Source organism: Aquarana catesbeiana, linkage group LG06 (genome assembly GCF_042186555.1).
Source record: "Aquarana catesbeiana isolate 2022-GZ linkage group LG06, ASM4218655v1, whole genome shotgun sequence".
NCBI classification, from domain to species: domain Eukaryota; kingdom Metazoa; phylum Chordata; class Amphibia; order Anura; family Ranidae; genus Aquarana; species Aquarana catesbeiana.
This window is the reverse complement of record NC_133329.1, coordinates 57,710,828-57,728,927: the sequence shown is the minus strand read 5'-3', so window position 1 is coordinate 57,728,927 and position 18,100 is coordinate 57,710,828. Positions and strand designations below refer to the sequence as shown.

At 45.3% G+C, this 18,100-nt stretch overlaps 2 protein-coding genes across 2 annotated transcripts in view; one reads left to right on the top strand and one right to left on the bottom strand.

Annotated features, from left to right (window-relative positions):
• LOC141148468 (nucleoside diphosphate kinase A1) overlaps window positions 1–18,100 on the top strand; it is an 80,978-nt gene that overhangs the window by 9,386 nt on the left and 53,492 nt on the right. The gene's annotated exons all lie outside the window — the stretch shown is intronic.
• The window catches only part of NUFIP2 (nuclear FMR1 interacting protein 2), a gene marked incomplete in the record, with an annotated part of 13,605 nt that continues 11,273 nt past the window's right edge, over window positions 15,769–18,100 (bottom strand). The window contains 1 exon segment of the mRNA XM_073635957.1: window positions 15,769–16,738. Coding sequence (XP_073492058.1) covers window positions 16,689–16,738 — 50 coding nt within the window.

Below are 18,100 nucleotides of genomic sequence, written 5' to 3'. Positions count from 1 at the left end.
CTGCGTCCTCATATATTGTCCCCCAACACCCTGCGTCCTCATATAATGTCCCCCAACACCCTGTGTCCTCATATAATATCCCCCGACACCCTGTGTCCTCATATAATATCCCCCGACACCCTGCGTCCTCATATATTGTCCCCCAACACCCTGCGTCCTCATATAATGTCCCCCAACACCCTGTATTCTCATATAATATCCCCGACACCCCGTGTCCTCATATATTGTCCCTCAACACCCTGCGTCCTCATATAATATCCCCCGACATATAATTTTCCCTCGTCACCTTGTGTCTTCATATAATGTTCCCCCAGCACCCTGTGTCTTCATATAATGCCCCCCCCCCGGAACCGTGTCTCCTCATATAATGTTCCCTTGTCATCGTGTGTCTTATAAAATGTGCCCCCGGCACCTTGTGTTCTCATATAATGTTCCCCCGGCATCGGGTGTCCGCATATAATGTCCCTCCCGACATCGGGGGTCCGCATATACGGCATAGCTCCCAACTGCCCCTGATTTTGAGGGACTGTCCCTCATTCTGAGCAATGTCCCTCTGTCCCTCTGTCTCTCATTCCAACTCATTTGTCCCTCATTTTGGTCTGATCTATATAGATGTATATAAAATGCACTATTTATCTTTCAAAAAGTGTTTCCCAGTGCTAAACCTTTCATCCAATTTCTAAATTGCTGCATTTCTAAATTCTAAAGGCCAGTATAAAGTAATAGTAGTGGTAAAAACTCACTTGTGGGTTTAACCAATCATTTTTTTTGTACAGTTCTCCTTTAAGGGGGACAGGGGGCGTGTCCTATGCTTAATACTTTTGCTAATAGGTGTCCCTCATTCCCATCTCAGAAAGTTGGGAAGTATGTATAATGTTGCCCCCCCCCGGCACCGTGGGTCCTCATATAATACACCCCCCCCCCCCGACACCATGCGTCCTCATATAATACCCCTCCCCCTGACACCATGTGTCCTAATAGAATGCCCCTCCAGCACTGTGTGTCCTCATATAATATCCCCCCCGTTACCGTGTGTATAGTATCCCCCCGTCACAGCGCCGGAGCCGCGATACCCGGAAGACACGCCGAGGGGAAATGTCAGCTCCCTCGGCATGGACCGTGTGAGATGCCGGTGCCTCGTTCTAAGGTAAGTATCTCATAATGAGCTAGTATGCGGTGCATACTAGCTCATTATGCCTTTTCCCTTACAGGTGTAGGTAAAAAAAAAAAAAGTCAGCGGGTTTACTACCGCTTTAAGTCAGGGCAAAAGGGGAAGCTGCCCTGGGCCCCATCATTGTTGTGGGGCCCAAAGCAGCTGCCTCATACTTGCCAACTATCCCAGTTTAAATTCCCTTGTCCCTTGAAGTTTTAGTCCTGTGCTATGTCCCGATATCTCAGTGTGAAGTTACTAATGCTGCCCAGATCTGCCCTATTGACTCACCTGCAGACCCTGTGTTTACGTGTAAATAACCTGCATTGATATGTAAATAGAGGCGGCATTAATTTGTAAATAGCCGCAGATTGGCAGCATTGATATGTAATGAGGTCATATCCACCATCACTTCTTCTGAATGCTGCCCACTGGGGAGGTAAAGGGGCATGCTTCAAAGTCCTGCCTACAACTGTGGTCATTAAGCCTAACATCAGCCTGTTCTGCAAAGCTAAGAAAATTGGAGGTGGAACCCTTTTTCAAAATAACATGGTGCCACAGCACCGTGAATTTTGGTCCATGTGAATACGCACATCTCAGCAGATGCGTGAGGGTGTCATTACCAATACACACTGCTGTGTATCTGCTAAAGGGCAGGATGTTTCTGTGGTGTCAGAAAAACGATTTTGCATGGATTTCTTCCACACACCAATGTGAACGCAGGCTAAATGTCTCAGTTACATTGGCGGTCAGTGTAAATCTTCTCATTACATTGGGGCTTGATGTATAATCCTTTCAATCACAATAGTGGCCAGTGTAAATGTTCCTCTTACATTGGTGGCCATTGTAAATCCCTCCTTACATTGGTGGTTACTGTGAATGCTCCTATTACATTAGTGGTCAGTGTAAATCCCCATTACATTAGTGGTCAATGTAAATCCCCAGTACATTAGTGGTCAGTGTAAATCCTCATTACATTGGTGGCCAGTGTAGAAATACCCCTTTATTGGTTGTTGATGTAAAATCATATATTTATATTGGTAATCGGTAAATTCCAAACTTGCATTTGTGGTCAGTTTGGAATCCTCCCTTACATTGGTGGTCCACGTAGAAGCCTCCTTTAAATTTATAGTGAGTGTAAATCCCCCTTACATTGGTGGCCAGTGTAGAAATCCCTCTTTATTGATTGTTAATGTAAAATCCCCCATTACATTGGTTGTCAGTGCCAATTCTTCATTACATTGGTGATCAGAGTACATTTCCATTTCCATTGGTGGTAAGTGCAGAATTGCTCTAACACTGGTGGTCAGTGTAAATCCCCCTTTACCTTGGTGGTCAGTGAAAATACCCCTTTACATTGGTGGTCAGTGTAAATACCCCTTTACATTGGTGGTCAGTGTAAATCCTCCTTTACATTGGTGGTCAGTGTAAATTCTCCTTTACATTGGTGGTCAGTGTAAATTCTCCTTTACATTGGTGGTCAGTGTAAATTCTCCTTTACATTGGTGGTCAGTGTAGAAGTCTCACCTTACATTGGTGGCCAGTACAAATCTCCTTGACAATAGTTGTCAGTGTAAATTCCCCCTTACATGGAGGTCGTTGTATATTCCCCCTTACACTGGTGGTTGGTGTAAATGCTCCTATTACATTGGTGTCAATGTAGAAATCTCTCTTTATATTATTGAGTGGCGTAAACCCCCCCCCCCCCCCCCCCATTACATGGTGGTCAGTGAAAATTCCCCCTCACACTGGGGGGGGTCAGTGAAAATCCCCCCTCACTTTATGGGGTCAGTGTAAATCCCCCATTACATAGGTGGTCAGTGTAAATCCCCCATTACATAGGTGGTCAGTGTAAATCCCCCATTACATAGGTGGTCAGTGTAGAATCCCCTACTATATACTAGCCAAAGATTTCCAGCTTTGCTCTACATGATTCAGAATTTGCCACAGTGTACTGCCTCCTAACTAATCCCCCCCACCACCACCACCACTACCACTGAATCCCATCAACCCCCAACATTGCCACTGATCCCCCCTCTCCCCCAGCATTGCCACTGATCCCAGGAGTCCTAGGATCCCTAGGAGTTTTCTGACTATTGATGGGTCCTCTCACCTCCCAGTCCATGGTGTGCAGGCAGCAAGGAGATAACATGGGGACAAGATGCTTTGGGGTGGGGGGGGGGGGGGTGGGGGGCACAGTTTATACACCGCTCCTACAGCACTGCAAAGATGCGGCTTGCAGGATTTTTTTTTACCGTCCTGCCAGCGCACCACTCCAGTGTGAAAGCACTCGGGGGCCTTCACATTGGAGTGAGAGGAGAGGCTCTTTCAAGGCGCTTTGCAGTCACTATTTTTAGCGTTATAGTGCCTGTAAAGCGCCTCAGTTTGAAAGCAGCCTTAGAAGCCAGGGGCCGACTTAGCCCACCAGACTTCGCCTATCGATGCAATATAATTTGTACTGGCAGCATACTACCATTGGATTGTTGGCAGGAAAGAAAAATTATGGTATTTAATACCTTTTTTCCATTTTCAGGAAGACTGATCCTTTAACAAAAATGTCTGCCTCCTAGAAGTATAATGTATAATCATATATGGGGACATTCAGTAACTTTCGCATTGGCCTTTTGTGACCTCCAGGTCATTTATAGGCTGTAAATCTGTAGGCTCATTAAGTATTCTGCATCGCTGTAACATGTATAGGATGCGTTGCCATTCATTTTGAATGGCACCACAATGCACCAAGTCAATGGACCTGCGTTGCAGTACAGTGTCATGTCCAACTTTGGCACAGTAGGGTGCATTGGAAGTCATCATTTCAATGGGCTGTCTTATGCCGCGTACACACAATCGGACTTTCCGACAGAAAATGTGCGATTGGAGCTTGTTGTCGGAAATTCCGACCTTGTGTGGGCTCATCGGACATTTTCCATCGGAATTTACGCCACACAAAGTTTGAGAGCTGGATCTAAAATTTTCCGACAACAAAATCTGTTCGCGTAAATTCCGATCGTGTGTACACAATTCCGGCGCCCAAAGTGCCAGGCATGCTCAGAATCAAGCAGAAGAGCAGCACTGGCTATTGAACACCGCGTTCTTGACGTTCGGAATTTCCAACCAACTTTGTGTGACCGTGTGTATGCAAGACAAGTTTGAGCCAACATCCGTCGGAAAAAATCTGATGCATTTTGTTGTCGGAATGTCCGATCGTGTGTACAGGGCTTTAGACCTTCCTTCACATGGGTGCACTACAGCAAACACCCATGCCAGGGCGGCATCTACCTGCACGGGGATGTACAGGTGTTACATGCATCCCCCCCATGCAGGCAGTCCGATTCATGTCAATTAGGACACAGCGGCTGCACAGACACATCCACTGCTCGCAATCTGACATCCTTGCTGGTGTGGGTGCACAGTCCCTAAGGCAGACCATGTGCATTCGGGGGGGCCGTGAACCAGAACGGATGTCAAATTGGGAGCAGCTGATGTGTCCGTGCAGCCGCTGCGTCCTAATTAACATAAATGGGGCTGCCTGCACAGGGAAGCGCACAACACGCGTGCATCTCTGGACAAGGTAAACGCAAGCCCTCGCAGGGGTGGAATGTTGTATGTCCGTTGTTATTAGATTGTAAGCTCTTCTGAGCAGGGCCCTCTTGTATTTTGTTGTATTAGAACTGTACAGGCAGTCCCAGAGTTACGAACAAGTTAGGGACTGCCTGTTTGTTCTGAAGTCGGAAGCGCATGCGCAGAATGGCAGAGACGTCGTTTTCTGATGTTTTCCGACGTCGTTTTCCAATGTTTTCCGATGTTTTCCACTGTTTCCGACGTCGTTTTCTGATGTTTTCCGACGTCATTTTCCAATGTTTTCGACGTCGTTTTCTGATGTTTTCCGCTGTTTTCCGATGTGCCCGCCGACGCCGCCTCCTGTTCATAAGTACGAGTCGTTCGCAAGTCGGAGGTTCGTAACTCGGGGACCCCCTGTATTGTCTCCCTTTTATATTGTAAAGCGCTGCGTAAACTGTTGGCGCTATATAAATCCTGTATAATAATAATACTAATGTCCATGTGAACGAGGCTGCAACGCAAAGAACATTGCTCTGCTATATTCTAAACAACTTGAAACCCTCCCCCCCCCCCCCCCCCCACTGTGGTTGCTTCCCACGCCACCGTCCCTGATACCACCACACCGCGACCTGGCGTGAGACGACCAAACAATTTTTCGGAGTTTTACAGAAACACCGGGTTAACCGTTCACCTGCCGGCCTCCTTAATTTCTGGAAAAAAAAACTAAAAAAAAAAAAAAAAAACCCCAGACGGATTGCAGTTACCATAGAAACAAGAGCGATAGCTGGAATGTGCATTTCTCTATTAGGATCAGACAGCTAAAAAAAAAAAAAATTCTCATGGGAATTAATATTATTTATTTTTTTCTTTTTAATGTTGAAAAGAACAGCACGTGAAATCTCTAAATGCAGACTGGCTTCTTTTTTCTGCCCCACATGGTCGCTTGCTCGGCCTGGCAGGAATTCCAGCCGCGTTTCCCCCCACCCCACCGATAAGAGAGTGAGGAGGAAGCCTGAGAGCAGGAAGCAGCACTTCCTGTCCGACACTTCCTGAAGAAAGGAAACAAGGACAATGTTCAATAGTTGAGGGGGGGGCAGACAATTGCTGGGTGGTGTTTGACGGGACAATTGATCTTTTTATCTGACGGGTGGGAATATGGTGGAATAAGAGCACTCTTGTGCCCGGTCTGTCCACATTTATAAACCTTTCCTGGTATACAGAATGGCATAAATCACTGGGTAATATCAAATGGCAAAAGAGATAAATACAGTATATGGAAGCCATTTCTTTTGTGATCTGAATGGCCAAGCCAGGTCCCCCGACCTCCATATCAGTTGGGTTTTAAAACTTGGTCACCGGCACGCCCCCCTGTCTGCTCACTGGGCAATGAAGGATCAGCCCACTGATGAGGTCATCACTCTGCTCTCCTACCGTGAAAGCATGCTAAAGTAACACTAAACTCTAAATGAATGAAAAAAAAATGATATATACACACACACTATAATGTCAAAAGTGTTGTGACGCCTGCCTTTACACGCACATGCATACCGGTAGCTCCCAACTGTCCCTGATTGGAGCAATGTCCCTCTTTTGACTGTCCCTGATTGGAGCAATGTCCCTCTTTTGTCTGTCCTTGATTGGAGCAATGTCCCTTTTTTGACTGTCCCTGATTGGAGCAATGTCCCTCTTTTGACTGTCCCTGATTGGAGCAATGTCCCTCTTTTGACTGTCCCTGATTGGAGCAATATCCCTCTTTTGACTGTCCCTGATTGGAGCAATGTCCCTCTTTTGACTGTCCCTGATTGGAGCAATGTCCCTCTTTTGACTGTCCCTGATTGGAGCAATATCCCTCTTTTGACTGTCCCTGATTGGAGCAATGTCCCTCTTTTGACTGTCCCTGATTGGAGCAATGTCCCTCTTTTGACTGTCCCTGATTGGAGCAATGTCCCTCTTTTGACTGTCCCTGATTGGAGCAATATCCCTCTTTTGACTGTCCCTGATTGGAGCAATGTCCCTCTTTTGTCCCTCATTTTGGTGTGATCTATATAGTTGTATATAAAATGCACTTTTTATCTTTCAAAAAGTGCTAAACCTTTCATCCAAATTCTAAATTTCTTCATTTGTAAATTTTAAAAGCCAATATAAAGGAATAGTAGTGGTAAAAAAAAAAGTCCTTTGTGGATTTAATTCACTTTTTTTGGGGGGGTTAATTCTCCTTTAAGGGGGTGTGGCAGAGGGCGTGTCCTATGCCTACATACATTTGCTAGTAGGGTGTCCCTCATTCCCATCTCAAAATGTTGGGAGGTATGCGCATGAACTTTAACCACTAGCCAGCCAGCTCACGCAGATATACTGGGGCAGGTCGGCTCTCCTGCGCGAATCGCCGTACAGGTACGGCGGCTTGAGTGTGCCCGCAGGTTGGGGCGGACTCGATGTCTGCCGGCGACCCGCGATCGCCTAGTAGAGAGGCAGAACGGGGATCTGCCAATGTAAACAAGGCGGATCCCCGTTCTGACAGGGGACATGTCAGAGATCTACTGTTCCCAGTGAACCCATCCCCCCCCTCCTGCAGTTAGAACAGCTGAGGGAACACGCTTAACCCCTTGATCGCCCCCTAGTGTTAACTCCTTCCCTGCCAGTGTCATTTTTAAATTGATCAGTGGTATAAAAATGCACTGATCAATGTAATAATATCACTGGTCCCCAAAAATGTCCTTTGGGGTTAGATTTGTAGACGCGATAACGTTTGTGCAAACCAATCAATATAAGCCTATTGCGATTTTTTTTTTGACCAAAGATATGTAGAAGAATATATATCGGCCTAAACTGACAAATAGATTTTTTTTTTTTTTTTGGGGGGGGGGATATGTGATATAGCAAAAAGTAAAAAAAAATGTTTTTTTTTTCAAAATTGTTGATCTGTTTGTTTATAGCGCAAAAAATAAAAACCGCAAATACCACCAAAAGAAAACTCTATTTGTGGGGAAAAAAAGGACATCAATTTTGTTGGGTACAACGTCGCATGACCGTGCAATTGTCAAAAAAAGCAATGATGTGCTGTATCGCAAAAAATGGCCTGGTCATTAAGGGGGTAAATCCTGCCGGAGCTGAAGTGGTTAATGGCATCCCAGTCTTAGTCCGTAGGGTTCAATATTGAGTTGGTCCACCCTTTGCAGCTATAACAACTTCAACTCTTCTGGGAAGGCCGTCCACAAGGTTTAGGAGTGTGTCTATGGGAATGTTTGATCATTCTTCCAGAAGCTCATTTGTGAGGTCAGGCACTGATGTTGGACGAGAAGGCCTAACTTGCAGACTCTGCTCTAATCCATCAACTTTGTGGGAACAGTTTGGGGACGGCCCTTTCCTGTTCTAACATGACTGCACACCAGTGTACAAAGCAAGGTTCATAAAGACATGGATGAACAAGTTTGGGGTGGAGGAACTTGACTGGCCTGCACAGAGTCCTGACCTCAACCCGATAGAACACCTTTGGGATGAATTAGAGCGGAGACTGCAAGCCAGGGCTTCTCGTCCAACATCAGTGCCTGACCTCACAAATGAGCTTCTGGAAGAATGGTCAAATATTCCCATAGACACACTCCTAAACCTTGTGGACAGCCTTCCCAGAAGAGTTGAAGCTGTTATAGCTGCAAAGGGTGGGCCAACTCAATATTGAACCCTACGTACTAAGTACTAAGACTGGGATGCCATTAAAGTCCATGTGTGTGTGAAGGCAGGCGTCCCAGTACTTTTGACGTACGTACACACACACACATACATATATATATATATATATATATATATATATATATATATATATATATATATATATATATATATACACATACACATACATATACACACACACTTTTTTTTTTCTCCAAGTATGTATTCTTAAAGTAGAACTATAATCAAAACTTTTTTTTTCTCATTTAGGATAAAGTAAGAGAGGGTTACAACTCATGTCAGATTTTTTTTTTTTTTCTTCACCGTCCGTGTCCCATTGTGGAAATTTCTCTTCACTTCCTGTCCCATAGCCAATCAGGAAGTGAGAGGAAATCCCTGCAAATGAAGGGAATTCATTGGGGACCCCCCCAGGTCACCCAAATTAGTGTCCCCATTGGAAGATTTTCCCTCTATTACTTTTCTGGGGACAACTCAAAGTTTGTGATTTTCTTTTGCTTTCGCTTTCAATGATAAGCAGGACACCTAGGGAGGTTTAAACTCCTTATTGGGGACACAGACAGCAATAAAAACCTGACAGGGGTACTAATCCCTCTCCACTCTATCCAAAACTAAAAAAAAAAAAAAGTTTTGCTTTTGGTTATACGTTAAAGCTGAATTGCAGGTATGACAATTTTTACATAATTACATTGGTCCAGCTTGGACATACTGTACCTCTAGGATCCCTCTAGACCAGGGATATGCAATTAGCGGACCTCCAGCTGTTGCAGAACTACAAATCCCATGAGGCATAGCGAGACTCTGACAGCCACAAGCATGACACCCAGAGGCAGAGGCATGATGGGACTTGTAGTTTTGCAACAGCTGGAGGTCCGCTAATTGCATATCCCTGGTCTAGACGCTGGAAACCGCTGGACAGACACGGCTACTAATGATCTCTACGAGCTTCTGCGTCCCATGCAGAGTGGTTGCCTTGCTGCTCACTTGGCATAGGCGCCATTCAGAGAACACTTTTCATTTCTCAATTAATGCAAAGTATTTTCTGATTGGACGAGGTGGAGATTATGACATCACCGCCCCGCCTCATCCAATCAGAGAAAGCTTTGCATTTATTGACTAAATGCAAATTGTTCCCTGAACAATGTCCCCTGCAGAGCGAGTGATTGGTGTTCTCCGCGCAGCAGGTCAGGACGGGACCCAGAATCTAGTAGCGATCACAGCAGCCGTGACTATACAGTGATTTTTGAGCTGCTAAAAGGGATCCCTCAGGTATGGCACATGCATACCTACATTGGCCTAAGCTTTATTTGTGGAATATTCCAGTGTAAACCCTTGCCTCTGTGCAGGAGATCCTGTAATAAAGATCGCTCACTGCTGCTCTCTCTCTCTCCTTGTGTCGGGTGACAGGTCTCGTCTCCGCCCCCTCCTGTCGTTTCCTGTAGTGGGTGGAGCCTGCTGGTCCCTCCAACAGCTCTGCTCTCTGCACAGTGATGATGTCAGTACCATTCACAAGGTAATATCTGGATTGGCAAAGCTATTTAACACACACAAAGTTGTATATACCCTGTTTCCCTGAAAATAAGACCTAGCGTGATTGTCGGTGATGGCTGCAATATAAGCCCTACCCCCCAAAGAAGCCCTAGTTAAAGTCCTTATTTGGGGGGTATATATATATATATATATATATATATATATATATATATATATATATATATATATATACACACACCAGTGGCCATTGAGGAATATATGTTCCTGGTGCTTCACAGTGGCTCCTCCCCCCACCTCCTCCTCAGCGGTGGCCAATAGGATCGGCTTCTCCTCTCTGCCAATTGAGCGAAGGGTCTCAGGACCCGCTCCCTGATTGGCCGGGAGAAGAATCAGGAAGACGCATGGCAGCGTCACCCTTCAGTGCAGGTGAAAATGTACTTCTTTACAAAATTTTATAACAGAAACGAAGAACATTTTTCAAAATTTTCGTATTTTTTTATTTGTTTAGCAAAAAATAAAAAACCCCAGGAGGTGATCAAATACCACCAAAAGAAAGCTCTATTTGTGGGAATAAAATGATAAAAATGTTATTTGGGTACAGTGTCGTGTGACTGCGCAATTGTCATTTAAACAACGAAAGCGCTGAAAGCTGAAAATTGGCCTGGGCAGGGAAAGTGTCTGAAGTGAACTGGTTAAAGACTAAACTTTTTTTCTGACTTTTGTTGCTTACAATTTAAATCAGTATTTTTTTTTTTGCTAGAAAATTACTTGGAACCTCCCAAAAACACACACACATAATATATATGTATATATAAAAAAAATCAGAGACCCTAACCTAGAGAATAAAATAGTGGTTGTTGCAATATTTTATGTCACGCCATATTTGCACACCGGTCTTTCAAACGCAATTTTTTTTTGGAAAAAAAACACACTTTAATAAATTAATAAAAACTAAACAGTAAAGTTAGCCCAACTTTTTTGTATAATTTGAAAGATGCTACGCCACGAGAATCGTGATCTTTGTTCTAAGCAAAAAAATTGTGATTCTCATTTTGATCAGAATCGTGTAGCTCTTTTATACATGGTGATGAATACTAGCCCATTCCCTCCCTCCCTGCCTCCTCCTCCATGCCCACTAAACACAATGGGGGCAGGATAATACATGTAGACTGATGGAGGCTTCATCTCCCTCCTATTCTCAGACACAGGCTGGAGGGGTGCGACACAGCCTGGGACTGGCAGAAATCCACCCAACCCGTGTCATTTACACAAGGTAATAAATATTTGATTTCAAATATGTATTTTGTATGACAATTTAAAAGACAGTTTATTAATATCATTTTTACTCTGTATTCCATGTGACCAGCAGCAGAGGCCTAGAAGCTCCTCCTGCTCAGGTTTTAAACAGGGCCAATGATAAATCCAAGCTTAACTTACCGACCAGCTCGCAGACAACCAAATAAAAATGGATTTATCCTTGGCCTTGTTTATAACTGTTGTTAGCCTTCTTACTGTGATAGCCAGCTATAGATAGGGGAAAGTGGCGTACCCTTTTTGTATCACGGTCGTGTTTTTTGGTCAGGCAACGCACTGACACCTTTGCAGCCATTGCGCTATATGCTGGGTGTTCAGTGCGCCCCTGTACCTTTAAGAAGGGGTGGCTCCCCTTCAGTCCACCTGCTCTCACCTATCCATCAGAATGCATGTGCCTCCATTGTGGGGACACTTATAAGTTAGTGTTGGGTACCACAGATACCAGGGTGCCTTGACGAGGCTCTGTGGCTTACACATGCATTTGGCAATGTGTGCAGACTAAACCCCTGCTTTTAACGCATACTGTCAGACAGGTTATTTGGTTGTCTGCGGGCTGGTGGTAAGTTAAGCTTGGTTTGGTTTTGTTTTTTTGGTCTTGTTGATAACTGTTGTTAGCCTTCCAACGCGTCTTCCTGCTCATGTTTCCCTGCAGAAAGGCTTTTGTTTTGAAGTTAAAATTACAGTGCAATCATCTACATACAGGGGAGAGAGAGAGAGAGGAAAAAAAAAAAAAAAAAAAAGGACAATGAAAATGACCCTCTTCATCCCGGAAGGTTTACCCTCCTTCATGACCAGGCCTTTTTTTGCAACATGGCACTGCGTTACTTTGACTGTGGGGTTGTGCAACGTTGTACCCCAAAAATCTCTCTAAAAAAAATACCGTATTTATCGGCATATAACACACACTTCTTTCCCCTTAAAATCATGGGTGCGTGTTATACACCGATCCCCTGCTGACTGAGTGGAGCGATCGCCAGCCCCCGATATACATAGATTACACTCGGCTAGCTCCGCTCAGTCCCGCCCTATGATGGACACAGGGACTGGGCGTGACTGTGAGCAGAGCTAGCCGAGTACACTCGGCTATGTATATGGGCAGCGCTCGGCTCCACTCACACCCATCCCGGGGGCAGGACTACGAGAGGAACCGAAAGTGGCCGAGAGCCGCCGCAAGACACCGGCTCTGTGTATCGCGGCGCCATTTTGAAACTGCAGTGACACTGACAAGTCACTGCAGTTTAACTGCAGCCTGGGCAAGGCTGCAAATGACACGTGCAAGGCTGCATTGATGGGCACTGTGCAAGGCTGCATTGATGGGCACTGTGCAAGGCTGCATTGATGGGCACTGTGCAAGGCTGCATTGATGGGCACTGTGCAAGGCTGCATTGATGGGCACTTAAATGTAAGTTTTTTTCCTTAAAATTCCCTCCTAAACTTGGGGTGCGTGTTATACACCGATAAATACTGTGTATATACAATTTTTTTTTTTAAACTTTATGCTATAAAACATATCCAGGAAAAAAAAAAAAAAAAAAAAAGTAAAAATACCTACATTTATTCAGCAATTTAGGCCAGTGATGGTGAACGTTGGCACCCCAGATGTTTTGGAACTACATTTCCCATGATGCTCATGCATTCTGCAGTGTAGTTGAGCTCCATGGGAAATGTAGTTCCAAAACATCTGGGGTGCCAAGATTCAACATCACCGATTTAGGTCAATATGTATTCTGCTACATGTTTTTGGTAAAAAAAAAAAAAAAAATCCCAGTAAGCGTATATGGATTGGACAATAGTTATAGCGTCTACAAACTATGGGATATATTGGAGTTTAATTTTTTTTTTTTCTTGTTTTTAGTAGTAATGGCAGGGAATTTTAGAGGGATTGCGGAAGACAAATCTCACACTAAGTGACACCAATACAGTGATCAGTGCTATTAAAAAAAAAAAAAATGCACGGTCACTGTACTAATGACACTGCCAGGGAAGGGGGGGGGGGGGGGGGGGGGTTATCAGGGGCAATCAAAGGGTTAACTGTGCTCCTAGGCCAGTGATGGCAAATCTTGGCACCCCCCAGATGTTTTGGAACTACATTTCCCATGATGCTCAACTACACTGCAAAGTGCATGAGCATCATGGGAAATGTACTTCCAAAAACATCTGGGGTGCCAAGGTTCACCATCACTGTCCTAGGGAGTGCTTGCTAACCGTGGGAAGACAGAGATCCTTGTTCCTGCTTAGCAGACGCACGATCTCCAGCTTCCCCCTTCCCAGAACGGTGGTCTGCCTTGTTGACATAGCGATCGCGGGGGGGGTGCCGGCGATTCATCGGGTCCGCTGGGACCAGCCAATTGTCTCCCACTGTGTCACGTCACAGCAAAGGCAAAAATCGCCGGCGGTGCGCTCAATCGCCCCAGACCACAAAATCACGTACAGGTACCTGATTTTGCGCAGGAGGGCCGTCCACCCAGAAGGGGTTAAACAGTGTGTTAGTATTACTTTAAAAAAATTTTTTATTATTTTAGAGTCGGTCTACAAGTTGAACCCCTCAAAAAAAGTCTGCATGATTGCCCACTTCATTTTGAATGCATCTCCAAACCAAGTACCTGGTTACGCAAATATCGACCACAGCTATTATTGTCTATACTTCGCTCATCTCTTTCAGCCCCCCCCCCCCCCCCCCCCATCTCTTTCAGCCCCCCCCCCCCCCCCCCCCCCCCCCCCCCCCCCCCCCCCCCATCTCTTTCAGCCCCCCCCCCCCCCCCCATCTCTTTCAGCCCCCCCCCCACTTCTATTGGCCACCAAACGCCTTAGGAAACCTCACAGGCCAATAGGAATGCATGAGGGTTGGAGGAGATAAGCAACAATGGAACTCCTGCCAAAAACTACCCAATTCAGTGTGGAAAGGTTAGAACCTCCGTCAGTGTGTTTTCCCTTCACTTCACTTCCTGTTTGGGTGACTACAGAGAAGTCAAAGAAAAACTCAGACACAAAAAAGGTTGCGACACTCCACTCAACTGAAATTAAATAATTTGGCTGGAGCTCCATTTAAACCAGGGATATGCAATTAGCGGACCTCCAGCTGTTGCAGAACTACAAGTCCCATGAGGCATAACAAGACTGAAAGCCACAAGCATGACACCCAGAAGCATGATGGGACTTGTAGTTCTGCAACAGCTGGAGGTCCGCTAATTGCATATCCCTGATTTAAAGGGTTAGACCACCTCTTCAGGAAAAAATTCAACTGAACACAGTCACCACCGCTCCAGTCCCCAGTATATATGTACCTTATGTGATCCCTTCTTTGGATGTCCTCTCCAGCCAGTATAACATTCTGTTACTTTAAACCCTCATTAAACAGCACTGGAAGCTGTATAACATACTGCTTGCCACGGTGAGTGCCTGTTGGTCAGCAGTGGCCATGTGACTGTGCTGACCAATAAGAATCTCTTCATTCTAGAACGCACTCTCGGGAGAAGGAAAGAAAAAAAAAAAAAAAAAAAAAAAAGGGGATGGGATTCCAATTCAGTGCAGTCATATTGCTAGTGCTGAACGATGAGCGCTCGCCATAGTTCACATCACGCCTTTAGCCCCGATTCACACGATGCGGGAGCCAGTGCGATTCCCCGCATCGCATTTCCTTTGCAGGCAGTTCACACTGCCCTCTGCTGCAGTGTCAATACAAAGTTAATGACACCCCCAGATCGGATCGCGGTGTGAACTGTGAATTTGGAAACAAATCAGATCGCATGAGTGTGAACATCCATGCGATCCGATTTTAGTGGTGGGGGGAAGGTTTCTGCAGCGTGCGAATGCAATGCAGGTTCAGCCATACAAAACTGTGTGGCCGAAATCGCATTGTACAGATATCACATGTGATCTGCACAGCAATGCGGTGCGCATTACATGCGAAGTCTGCGTTGGCAATAGTGAGAACCCAGGCTCACTCCGCCTCCCCCCCGCACTGTGTAGTGATGACCTAAAGCACCAGACTGTTATACTGGCTGCTGAGGAGCGGCAGAAGGATGGACATCGCATCAAAAAGGTACATGCAGTGTGGACCGGAAGGGCCGCGGAGAGTTAGTTCAGCTCTTCATTTTTTGTGAAATTACTCGTGAAAAATGCTCCAGATACCCAAAACCAATACTTTGGTAGTGCGATTTGAGGCCATTTGTTTTGTATGGACGCAAATTGCACCGCAGAGGTATCTCATGCAATTAGAACAGGAATACAGTGCGGTTCCTGTCCTAATTGCATGCGGTTACCCGAAACGCTCTTGCGTGAACCCAGGCTAAAATCACTATGACAAGCCTGGGTTCACACAGGAGCAGTAGGGAACTGCGTGCGATTCAGACAAGAGTTGCACCACATTCCTGTTCAAATTGCAGTGTGATTTGAGCCCATTAATTCTGTATGGATACAAATCGCACCACAAAGTATCTGTAATTGGTATCGGCGAGTACTTGACCAAGAACAGGGTATCGGTGCATCCCTATTTAAATTAATACCGAAAATAAAGCTTTATAGTACAAGACAAGCGACACTGAAAGAAAGAATGCTGCAAAACAGAATGGTAATAAAACAGATTTTAATCACAATATAAATCCCAGGCTGGCATTTAACCAATTGCCAAGTTGGCACCCCAGCCACAATCTATTGTGAAAAGGGTTAAAATCAGGGATGAAAACACCCCCAAAAAAACAAATAAAAAAAACAAACAAACAAAAAAAGGAAGGTGCAAACTCTAAAAAAAAGGTAAAAGATTCCCTGAAAGGATCCTTTCCCTGGAGGAAGGGTGATGCTGCACTGTGCAGCGGTACGGAGTACATTGGGAACGCCAACCGATCCACAAGCACCGAGTACCTACCTGCACTGCAGCACCTCCCCAGATGTGAGCATCTCAAACCTCAGGAGGGGGCTGAGACAGAAGGGTGGGGTGAAAACAAAAAAAAAAACAAAAAAAAAAAAAAAAAAAAAAAAAGGAAAAGAAAGCTGAAAGGCGGAGCTGTGGCTGTCATGTTCTGCAGCGACGAAGAGAAGCGATAGCCCAACTCCTGGAGAGTCCGCGGTCAACACCCGCCACGGCGGCCCAGGATTTCTCACTTCTGTTCAGAAACTGTCCACTCTTGTTGACGACAGCAGCGGAGGCAACCCGGCCCCTGACTGCCAGAACACGTGGGATCTTTCCCCACCTCAATGGCCAACGAGTGACGCCGCCCTCTTGCGTCAGTGACGTGGCCATAAAAAAAAAAAAAAAAAAAAAAAAAAAAAAAAAAAGAAAAAAAAGTATTCTCCAGGAAATGCCACCTTACCCCTTCTGCAAAGAGGGCACAGAGGAGAAGGGGGGTAAAGCGGTCTTTCGAGGGGCGCAATTTCTGTGACGTATCTTGAATCCCGCGCTGCGGTCGGTGTGTTTTCTTAGGGAGTAGGGAAATTCTGTGTGTGTTGTAGGGTCATTCTTCACCCTTCTGTCGTCTCCTCTGGGTGTCCGCTAACCCTTTCCGTCCATGCTCTCTGCGTATATGACGACACGGGAGGGATCTGGAAAACAGCAAGGTTGAGATATTTACATCCCAAGTTTAATAAATTGCATACTTTATTTTGCAAATACATTTTTATTTTTCCTCCTCTTCCTTACACATTTCTTTCCTAAGCGAAAAGGACGTAACTGCACCTCCTGCAGGCTCCTGGCACATGAACATCCAAGAGGAATGGGTGTAAAAGCACTGCCAACACTGCGCATGCGCACTCAGCACTATATCTGGGGAAAATCATATGGTAACTCCTTTAACACTGGGATGCATTTCAGGCGTTTTAGTGCCTGTAAAGCACCTGAAAATCTCCTCTCATACCTCCCCAGTGTGAAAGCCGGAGTGCATGGGAAGTGCGCTTGCAGCATATGGGGTGGGTGGGGGGGGGTGTCCTGCAAGCAGCATTTTTTGGGCTGTGCGGGAGCAATGTATAAACCGCTCACAAAAAACACCCTGCGCCACAACACAGACGCTTTTAACTCTTGCTTCGGCTGTTAGCGGGGGTTAAAAGCACCCTGCTAGCGGGCAAAAAGCACTGCTAAAACAACGGTAAAGTGCCGCTAAATTTAGCGGCGCTTTACCGCCAACGCACCCCCGCCTCAGCAAGTAATGCTGCATTTTTTTCTGCACTGAACTTTACTAGAACATATACATACTATATATATATATATATATATATATATATATATATATATATATATATATATATATATATATATATATATATATATATATATATATATATATATATATGTATGTATAGCACCGGAATGCACAAAAACAACCGCATGCATAAAAGCATCCGGAACGCATTTCTATGGTGTGAACTGGCCCTTGTGTAGTTTTCATAGGTCATGCAACTCAAAAACTGTACCAAAAATGTGGGGTGGGGGGGGGGTGGGGGGTCTTTACAGGTCTACAGGTTTTTAGCTTACTGCATAGAATGCATTAAAGAAGAACTCCATGGAAAGATGCAATTCCCCCATGCAGCGGGGCTCTGTCCTAGTTTTGTCTAGCGGCACAAGGGAAAGCTATAAATACCTCTTCTTTCTATCTGCCGGAAAAACCACGCTCCCTCATCTCCAGCACTGGACTGTTCCTGCTGTCCTCACGTCCAGAGCCGGTGTTCCATCAGAAAGCCACTACCCATCAGAAAAGGCAACCCTGGTGACACTCCGTCACGGCCATCTTGGTACACCCGCACTCGTCCTCAGTAAGCCTACAATCTGAAGTCACCAAGCGGACATCTTTTTTTTACACCCCACTTAAGTCTTGCATTTGACACTTCATTTTACCAGTAAACTGAACTTATATAGTCAAATGTTTGATGTTGAGTTTGAAAAGCAGTCTTCTGTCAGATTAGCAAACCTGT